At 44.8% G+C, this 10,968-nt stretch overlaps 1 protein-coding gene across 1 annotated transcript in view; it reads left to right on the top strand.

The window, feature by feature from the left end:
- Positions 1-2,567: 2,567 nt before the first annotated feature.
- LOC139367925 (voltage-dependent T-type calcium channel subunit alpha-1G-like) overlaps positions 2,568-10,968 on the top strand; it is a 346,256-nt gene continuing 337,855 nt past the window's right edge. The window contains 2 exon segments of the mRNA XM_071106315.1: positions 2,568-2,652; positions 3,559-3,874. Of these exon segments, the coding sequence (XP_070962416.1) occupies positions 3,567-3,874 (308 nt within the window). The 5' untranslated portion in view covers positions 2,568-2,652; positions 3,559-3,566.

Genomic DNA, 10,968 nt, shown 5'->3' with positions numbered 1-10,968 from the left:
GTGTCTTTCTGAGACACAGAGTAGGTGAACGGATGCTCTCCGCATGTGATGGTACCCACCTTGAAGCATGGAGGAGGAGGTGTGATTCTGTGGGGGTACTTTGCTTGTGATACTGTCAGTGATTTTTTTACAATTCAAGGCACACTTAACCAGCATGGCAACCACAGCATTCTGCAGCGATATGCCATGCCATCCAGTTTGTGCTTAGTGGGACTATCATTTGATTTTCTACAGGACAATGACCCCAAAAACACCTCCAGGCTGTGTAAGGGCTATTTGACTATGAAGGAGAATGATGGAGTGCTGCATCAGATGACCTGGCCTCCACAATCACACAACCTAAACCCAATTGAGATGGTATGGGATGAGTTGAACCGCAGAGTGAAGGAAAAGCAGCCAACAAGTGCTCAGCATATGTGGGAACTCCTCCAAGACTGTTGGAAAAGCATTCCTCATGAAGCTGGTTGAGAGAATGCCAATAGTGTGCAAAGCTATCATCAAGGCAAAGGGTTCCTACATGATTCCATATGAGTTATTTCATAGTTTTGATGTCTTCACTATTATAATAGTACAAATAAAGAAAAACCCTTGAATGAGTAGGTGTGTCCACAGATGGGGGGGTGGGCAAATAAAACCACCCAGGGGCCAAATTCTGGCCTAAGCTACTCAGTTGGCTGCTTCTGATATGGAAGATTTCTCCTGAAAATCTCTATTCTATAAATTACACTACTTATATAAAGGTTATGGAGTCATGACGTTATCATATACATTGGAAGGATAATCAATAGGCCTACATCACGAGTTATGGAAATGTGCGCCCGCTTTTTGATGAACGGAAGGGCACATTTTACAAGAACACACTTGGAACACCAGCCAGGTCTGTGTTAGTCATCCATCAATGTCTGAGGACATCATGTGATGATGTGGAAACCGGTCACTGGGGGCAACAGTGAGTGCTTACACCTTTCATGTAAGTTTCACTTTAGCCAGGGCCTTGGGGATGGTGGATGGGTGTAAGCATCTGGTGCAAAAGCTTGCATGTTTGAATTCAGCAATAGAACGTTGTTTCTGAGAAAAGATATGAAGCCTATCCCAAACCGTAACCCTAACCGTAACCCTAACCTTAACCCTAACCCTAACCTTAACCATTCAGAGTTAATGCCTCTAGTGCAAAAAGGTTGCATGTTCAAATCCAGCGATAGAATGTTGTTTTTGATGTTATTGTTTTAAGCCTTATCCCAAACCTTAACCCTTACCTTAACCCTTACCTTAACCCTTACCTTAACCCTTACCTTAACCCTTCAGAGTTAATGCCTAAAACTTAACCTTCAATTCTCAAAAAATGAGACTTTTTTCGGTTTTAAGTCTATCCCAAACATTAACCCTTACATTAACCATTCGTTGTTAATGCCTTATTGCTATTATAATTTGGTTACCAATGTAAAAAGAGCAGTAAAAATAATTGTTTTGCCATACCGGTGGTACGTGGTATCAGCATTCAGGGCTCGAACCACCCAGTTTATAATGACTAATAGACTATAGGGATATAAATATTGTATGACACATGTCTAAAGGTGGTGGTGTTAATGAAGGCATCTTTTATATAACATATGGCAACTCATTTATTTCTTAAACTTCCCATAATATACGTCTTGCCCAATCATCAAGTAGCTTTGGTTAGATACTGCTACCTTAGTCAGATACCAAGATTTCCTCGCTTCTCATTGGCCAATAGTTGACAATTAGATTCCAGCTGTTCCCCATCCCTCCTGATAAACTTGAGAAGGACACATTTCTCTGCCAATAGAATAGTATAATTGGATATCGTCCGTTTTTGGTTGGTGGATGGGCGGTCAGAGAGGCAGGAGGAGAAGTTAAATCCTATTCCAGCTGTGCTTGCGTTCTGAGAAGCGGATTCTTGGCGTGGGTATCCTCGCCGACCAAAAAGAGTCTGGAGAAAGAGAGACAGAGGCAGATACTTGTGTGACGCTGTCGGCAATAATGGGACGGAACCTTACATAGACACATCAAAGGCTGCAACACCCGTTCACACGCGTTGCACCCTGACCTCGCGTGAACGCAAAGGATGCTTAATGGATGTGTTATTAGAGCGGAAATATTGAGTACTGTATTTAAATTATGAAACACTTTTAGGCGGTGGTACATAGAGGCGGGAACATCTTTGAAACTAAAAACAAGGAAAGAAACGAATGGGTGAATAATTGTCTGTTGATAGTTTATTTTATTTGAATTGTTTTGTGTGAAGTGGGAAAGGAGGGGAGAGGTACGGAATAAAGAGCCAACCGTGGGGATTCGACTATAAACACCAGCCTAGGATTTTTGTCTGGAAACTGACCGGGATTTGGACAGAATTATTGAAAAGAGAAAGGTTCTAGCGTCAGTTCCGAGGTGGCTTGAGACTAGAATACTATGTATGGCTGTTGATGCCCATAAACCCGCTGTAACGGCCACTTGGAACCTTTACAGCCCGCGAGACGCACTTACCGACCAGAGCCCCTCCACTTATCATCTCCTCCTCGCTCTTCTCTCCCCTTCTTCCCTACACGCGCGATTCTGGCTGCACTTTTGTCACGAGAATCGATCATGCGATGACTGAGTACGCTTTGGCAACGTCTACTGAGTCTATTACAGGTAATATATCAACGATGACAAAAAACGCCTGGTTTTGTTATCGATTTTGTTATAGGCTATGGCTGGTTTACATAATTCCATTGATGTCTGCTAAAACGCATGGCTGAAGTTTGGAAAACAAGGATATTCCTATTTGTTTTGTTTCTAAATGATGCAGTATGGCGAGACAGTTTGGGAGAGAGAATGCATGGGGACGGGAATCCCTCTATCCAAAACGTATACGCACTGCTGCTAAGTTGGATCCCAATGTTGCCACATTTTGTGACACATTTAGGTGACATAGAATTAGAAACTAGTCTTGACCTTTAGTCACACAAATACAGGAGAACAGTGTCAAAATAACTTACGATTAAAACGGACTTCTCCGTTGGGATAAACGCATTGGGAGATGAATGCATATTTTGGGGAAATCTAATAACGAATCTCGTTGCTCGCCACTGTATTTTGGTCCAATATTTGGATGTAATTGTAAGCATATGTCTTGGAGACCAGAAACCCTTGTAAAGAATGTTATACAATCTTAACAATACATTTTTTCGTTTCTTCCTAAAATATAATTGTATCTATTTGAAACTTCCCAATTACGTAAGGAATATTATTTTATCCATCAACAATAACACTAGCCCTCCTAAGTAGAATCGCACTGCACGCACTTTAATGATGCTTAAATATGTAGGCAAGTCGTTTTGTTGTGCGTAATCCTGCTGTCATTCCTGAACTATGTTTAGACCTGAATGTTTTGCCGGTTTGTCCAAATATATGGACATTTATGTATATAGTTTATGTACATATACAAGTCATTATTATGAGCGTCTATAGAAGACGTTATGGCCAAATGTTTAAGCGTTTTTATGCAGGTGATGCTTATACAAGCATGTTTATTTATCCTCCATTCCTCCATATCAGGGGGGTGAATGATGGCCGAGGATGGGGGAAATCTCTCAGGGGACCCCGGCGCCAGGGACACAGAGGGGCTCTCCTCTGTCCCCAGAACTTTCATACGGCTCAACGACCTGTCTGGGCCTGGGGGAGGAGCAGGCGTGGAACACAGCGAGATGGAGCCTGTGTCAGCAGGACCTGATGGAGCCTTTGCGGCTGGGGAGGAGGCCTCAGCAGGCGGGGAAGATGAGCTGCCACACCCCACCCTGGCTCCCATAGTGTTTTTCTACCTGAAACAAACCACCCCTCCGAGGAGCTGGTGTCTGAAGATGGTCTGCAACCCATATCCTTTTACTCAGAAATAATAGCTATTATTTCACTCAAGTGCGGGCAGCTTGGATCGCTGGTACGTGCATCTCTTACATATCCACATGCACACTCACACCTGTGAAGGTAAGACACACCTGGTTCTACTTATGTACCTTTCAGATGGACACAAGTACCTTGGGGTTAAGCCTTGAGGTTGATCTGGTATTCAGAGAATATGCAAGGGTTTATGGAGACCTTGGTGTGGAAATTATAGCTCATATCTCTGGGTCTGTTGATGTCATTGCTGCCAAAGGAGTTGGATAAATTTGCCAGTAGAAGCTTTTAAAAAAAAGTTTCAACGATTAGTTGGCTAAGCTGATCCTATATCTGAGAGTTCAACGGACGTCAGGCCTTAGTTCAGAGGTCAATTCATGGCTCGCACCTATAGATTTGTCCTGCTGGATATCTGGTGACCTCACGGAATTGAGGTCAGGAATGACATGAGTATGAATATTTCCCTTCAATATGAACAATAAGGTGTTGTAAGGCCTTGTATTGAACAGAGGCCATACTTGATTTGCTGTGTCTCAAGCCCTATATCTTTTCATTTCACTTTTCGTATTTTGTTGCAGCTGCTTTATTTAACTGTTTTAATTGTGCTATTTTCTTGATTAGAATTGATTTATTAATCATAATTACAGTGGGCGGTGAATATTAATGGCTGTCCACACACACGCACACACGCATCACACACGCATCACACACACACACACACACACACACACACACACACACACGCACACTAGTGATGTGTGGGTCAGCTGTTTGTTCACCCACACGCAATTGCTTATAACCACATCCACAATCACAGGACTATAGGTGATAAAGTGACAATCTGATGCCTACATCCGACCCTAACCTGCAAATATAGAAGATGCGCTGTACAGTCAGAGATGGAGGAATCCATTTTTTTTTTACATCACTTTGGTACATTTTCACAACTCTTAGTACAACACTCCAAACCGGTCACACTTGTAACACAGCCAGTCTTTCATTCATTCATTCATTCTCTCATTGTGCATTAATTTGGATTGTAAGCGTCTCTCACCACACAACCATTGATTCAAAATATACGTTTACTGTGAAATGTAATGAGATTTTTTTGTATTTATTATCAGAACACAACTTAATGATATCTTTTCAATTTAGTCATTTTAACTTCTAGTTCATCTAATAGCAAAACAATACAAGATCAAATCGCCCTTAGAAGTGCTGACAGTAATATACTACAGTACTGTAAATTACAGTAGATTACACAGTTTTCACATTAGGCAACACACTTACATTACCCAACAAAATTGACAGAAAATCTATAATTTCTGCTATATCTATCCAATGTGTCATCAAAGGTGTGATCAATGACGTGTGCTGTCTGAATTCAAATGTAAGAAATTAAATGAAACATATTAAACGAATGAAAATGAAACATAACGTTTAGCATGTTTTGCCTGAACCACCTCTACAAGGTGAAACCTAACATTGTAGGTGACCCCTTCACATTTGCAGGCCTGCTCAATATCACTGAGAAGCTCAATGAGGTGTGCAGCGTCGTAGGATCTAAATCATGGCCTACGTCCTACCACACTGTCTTCGAAGATAGCGGCACACATGGAGATGTTTCCCCCCGCGTTGTCCAGGCACTTGGACGGTCGCCCGTTGGCCGATGATGTTCCGCCCACACCGCCGAGTTTTGGCCAGGTTGAAGCCTGCTTCATCAACAAAGATATTATGGTTCACAGCAGCATCAAGAAACCTCTAAACATATATTTTGTGGTTAGTTATTTTTACAGTATAGTTCCAGCATGATATTCTGAAGTAGCATGTGCATTAATAGTATCAGTAATACAGTATATAGTGTTGTACCTGAACATACTCAGCCCGCAGTTATTTCTCTCAAAAGGCAGATAGATACCTGGTGCCTCTTCAAAAGGCAGATAGATACCTGGTGCCTCTTCAAAAGGCAGATAATACCTGGTGCCTCTTCAAAAGGCAGATAGATACCTGGTGCCTCTTCAAAAGGCAGATAATACCTGGTGCCTCTTCAAAAGGCAGATAGATACCTGGTGCCTCTTCAAAAGGCAGACAGATACCTGGTGCCTCTTCAAAAGGCAGATAGATACCTGGTGCCTTCAAAAGACTGATGGATGACACATTGGCAAAGGTGACATTGTTCTCCTCAATGGCCTGATTTATTTCAGACAGCCGTATGTCATTCCTGGCCCTCACCATTTCCACCACTGTCCACTCCTGCTGATCTGTCAGGACATGGCCACGGACACCACCATGGGGTCTTCTGTCAATTCTGAGGGCAGAACAGAGTGCACTGTCAATAGATCATTCTGTAAGACTACGGTCATCTGTTTTGTGACATTACATGCATAACAATATGTCATTTACTGTAAATGTGATGGTAAAGCATAGTGCATATTAGCAGACACACTGGTTTTCTTGGTGAACTGTTGATTGAATTGACAGTTGATCTTTTCAGATTGGGGTGAACTAATCTGGCAGCCTCTGCCATGGTAAGGCCTCTGTTGACCACATGGTCAATGACAATGGCCAGGACTTCATTAGACATAACATTTCCATGCTGTCTGCCTCCTTCTCTCTGGTGTGTACCTCTTTGACCTCTTTGACGGGGCCCATGCCCACCTCTTTGACCTCTTTGACAAGGCCCATGCCCACCTCTTTGACCTCTTTGACAAGGCCCATGCCCACCTCTTTGACCTGTTTGATGGGGCCCATGCCCACCTCTTTGACAGGGCCCATGCCCACCTCTTTGACCTGTTTGATGGGGCCCATGCCCACCTCTTTGACAGGGCCCATGTCCACCTCTTTGACCTGTTTGATGGGGCCCATGCCCACCTCTTTGACAGGGCCCATGCCCACCTCTTTGACAGGGCCCATGCCCACCTCTTTGACAGGGCCCATGCCCACCTCTTTGACCTGTTTGATGGGGCCCATGCCCACCTCTTTGACAGGGCCCATGCCCACCTATTTGACAGGGCCCATGCCCACCTCTTTGACCTGTTTGATGGGGCCCATGCCCACCTCTTTGACAGGGCCCATGCCCACCTCTTTGACCTGTTTGATGGGGCCCATGCCCACCTCTTTGACGGGGCCGGTGCCCACATTTCTGATGGGCATCTTGTCCACAAGCTGTTTGATTTCTTCCCTTGCTTGCTGTCTTTCCTGCATCTCTCCATTTCTCAGCTTTTCTCTTATTGAATTAATTTCCGACAGTGTCCTTTTTCCTACTGTGAATCGGCGTTAACTTTTTCTGCCCAAGTTACCAAAAGCATGTGTGATTTGGCGTGTATTTGGCGCCTCCAGATAGGCCCTGAAGCTGAGTCTAAGGCTATGCACTAAAGGCCAGATACAGATTCATTTTATTTTATTTTACCTTTATTTATCTAGGCAAGTCAGTTAAGAACAAATTCTTATTTTCAATGACGGCCTAGGAACAGTGGGTTAACTGCCTGTTCAGGGGCAGAACGACAGATTTGTACCTTGTCAGCTCGGGGGTTTGATCTTGCATCCTTCCGGTTGCTTGTCCAACGCTCTAACCACTAGATAATGAAAGGTAAACCACAATGTAGCCTATAGATAGGTATTGCACAAGAATGATACATTCAGTGATTTTTGATGCATTGGTTTTTTCCTTATTCAACACGCCCGCTACCCACCTACCTTTCATCCACACAATATTTCATGACCCGCTACCCACCTACCTTTCATCCACACAATATTTCATGACCCGCTACCCACCTACCTTTCATCCACACAATATTTCATGACCCGCTACCCACCTACCTTTCATCCACACAATATTTCATGACCCGCTACCCACCTACCTTTCATCCACACAATATTTCATGACCCGCTACCCACCTACCTTTCATCCACACAATATTTCATGACCCGCTACCCACCTACCTTTCATCCACACAATATTTCATGACCCGCTACCCACCTACCTTTCATCCACACAATATTTCATGACCCGCTACCCACCTACCTTTCATCCACACAATATTTCATGACCCGCTACCCACCTACCTTTCATCCACACAATATTTCATGACCCGAGTCGGTGCCGTAAGGCTGGACTGGGTGAATTGTTACATACTGTACCTGTGTGGTTGAATATGGACCGCTAGCTCTGTGTTGTGTCTCTGTGTCTGTGAATGGTAACAGCAGTGGAGCCCTTTATTAAATTATACCTGAGAGAGAAGCCTGTTCTTCATTCATAGGCGGCACAAACCCTTTACTCCACAACCAGAGAGGAGGAGAGAAGAGAAATAACCTGCTCGGTGTGTGTATTTGTATTATGGCACATATGTGGCTTATACCTAGACTACTTTGTGTTCTTTGTGTTACAGTGTGTGTGTGTGTGTGTGTGTGTGTGTGTGTGTGTGTGTGTGTGTGTGTGTGTGTGTGTGTGTGTGTGTGTGTGTGTGTGTGTGTGTGTGTGTGTGTGTGTTACAAGACTACAGTGTTTAGGTAGATGGTCTTTGAGCAGGAGTCTTCTGAAGGGGAAAGAATGCTGGTTTGGCGTGTGTGTGTGTGTGTGTGTGTGTGTGTGTGTGTGTGTGTGTGTGTGTGTGTGTGTGTGTGCGTGTGTGTGTTGGCTCACACACACTGTGATGTCGGCTGTGGACCTTTTTGTGTTTGTTGGCCCAGCACACACTGTGATGTCTGCTCTGCTCTAGTCTTAGTGCACAGTCAACGCAGTCTTTGTTTTTCTACTCAGGGAATAGGAACAGTCTGGTGGACCTGTGTGTGTGCGTGTGCGTGTGTGTGTGTGTGTGTGTGTGTGTGTGTAGGAGCGGTCTACTGGACCTGTGACAACCTCAGAGAATATACTTATTGTCACCTCGTGTATGTAGGTGGCAGGGAAGTCAAGAGCAGGAGAATCAAAGTTGGTAAAAATTGAGTATTTTAATAACTTAAAACACAAACTCCAAAACCAAAGTCCATAATAAAATAAATGTGGGTACAAGAACCTGTCGCACACCAATCCATAAAACATGAACATAACAACAAACAATCTCTGACAAGGACATGAGGGGAAACAGAGGGTTAAATACACAACATATAATAAATGGGATTGGAACCAGACAAAACCAATGGAAAATGAAAAATGGATCAATGATGGCTAGAAGACCGGTGACGCCGATCGCAGAGCACCGCCCGAACAAGGAGAGGCATCGACTTCGGCAGAAGTCGTGACACTTATTTTATCTTATTATTCTCTCCAGATTTGATCTACCTCCCTCCTTCAGTCTTCTTCAGTCTCTCTCCGTCTCCCTCAGTCTCCCATCCCTCTCCTATCCATCTCCCGTCTGTCTTACTCAGTCTCCCATCCCTCTCCTATCCATCTCCCATCTGTCTTACTCAGTCTCCCATCCCTCTCCTATCCATCTCCCATCTGTCTTACTCAGTCTCCCATCCCTCTCCTCTCCATCTCCCATCTGTCTTACTCAGTCTCCCATCCCTCTCCTATCCATCTCCCATCTGTCTTACTCAGTCTCCCATCCCTCTCCTATTCGTCTTACTCAGTCTCCTTCCGTCTTCCTCAGTCTCCCTCAGTCTCCCATCCCTTTCCTATCCATCTCCCATCCGTCTTACTCCATCTCCCTCAGTCTCTCTGTCTCCCTCAGTCTCTCTCAGTCTCCCTCAGTCTCTCTCAGTCTCCCTCAGTCTCCCTCAGTCTCTCTCAGTCTCCCTCAGTCTCTCTCAGTCTCCCTCAGTCTCTCTCAGTCTCTCTGTCTCCCTCAGTCTCTCTCAGTCTCCCTCAGTCTCTCTCAGTCTCCTTCAGTCTACCTCAGAATCCTTCAGTCTTTCTCAGCCTCCCTCAGTCTCCCTCAGATCTTATCAGAGGTATGTGTAGTCATTGGGGTATTTCTCTACTAGATGTCAGATCCATTGCTCTCTCATTTCCATATCTGTAAATGCCAGCAAAGCCTCTTCTGTGTTCCCTCTGTGCTCTGCATCAGAGTACCAGGGGCCTCCAGTGGCATAGGGAGGAACAAGGCCCCCAGAGGGAGCTCATTACAAGGGCTCCAATATGTAGTGTGAGACCCCTATTGCTGGGAACTCCTTTGAAGCACAATGCTCCGTAAAGAGACAGACAGCCTGACTGCTTAAAATGCAGTCACATAGACAGGCAGTGTTTCCCCTGCCTAGACAGGCCCTCTACCTACCCTCTTTTCCCTTTTCCCCCAACCTGGGCTGGGCTGTGATATGATATTAGGAAGAACCTGGGCTGGGCTGTGATATGATATTAGGAAGAACCTGGGCTGGGCTGTGATATGACATTAGGAAGAACCTGGGCTGGGCTGTGATATGACATTAGGAAGAACCTGGGCTAGGCTGTGATATGACATTAGGAAGAACCTGGGCTGGGCTTGGCTGTGATATGACATTAGGAAAAACCTGGGCTGGGCTGTGATATGACATTAGGAAAAACCTGGGCTGGGCTTGGCTGTGATATGACATTAGTAAGAACCTGGGCTGGGCTGTGATATGACATTAGTAAGAACCTGGGCTGGGCTGTGATATGACATTAGGAAGAACCTGGGCTGGGCTGTGATATGACATTAGGAAGAACCTGGGCTGGGCTGTGATATGACATTAGGAAGAACCTGGGCTGGGCTGTGATATGACATTATGAAGAACCTGGGCTGGGCTGTGATATGACATTAGGAAGAACCTGGGCTGGGCTGTGATATGACACTAGGAAGAACCTGGGCTGGGCTGTGATATGACATTAGGAAGAACCTGGGCTGGGCTGTGATATGACACTAGGAAGAACCTGGGCTGGGCTGTGATATGACATTAGGAAGAACCTGGGCTGGGCTGTGATATGACACTAGGAAGAACCTGGGCTGGGCCAAACAGAGGTTCTAGTGGTTGTGATGTGGTGGTAACTGAGGGAACGCTAAGTTGGCATTTGGAGAAGTCAGAGACGTGTGTGTGTGTGTGTCCAGGGCTTGGTGGCTGTGTTATTTAGACATCTCTGCCGCTGCGCCATCCATGTTTCTGTGTTTCTGTAGCTATTTAGGA

This window comes from Oncorhynchus clarkii, chromosome 16 (genome assembly GCF_045791955.1).
Source record: "Oncorhynchus clarkii lewisi isolate Uvic-CL-2024 chromosome 16, UVic_Ocla_1.0, whole genome shotgun sequence".
In the NCBI taxonomy this organism is placed as follows: Eukaryota; Metazoa; Chordata; class Actinopteri; order Salmoniformes; family Salmonidae; genus Oncorhynchus; species Oncorhynchus clarkii.
Note: the sequence above shows the minus strand (reverse complement) of the source record. Positions and strands in the feature narration are given on the sequence as shown.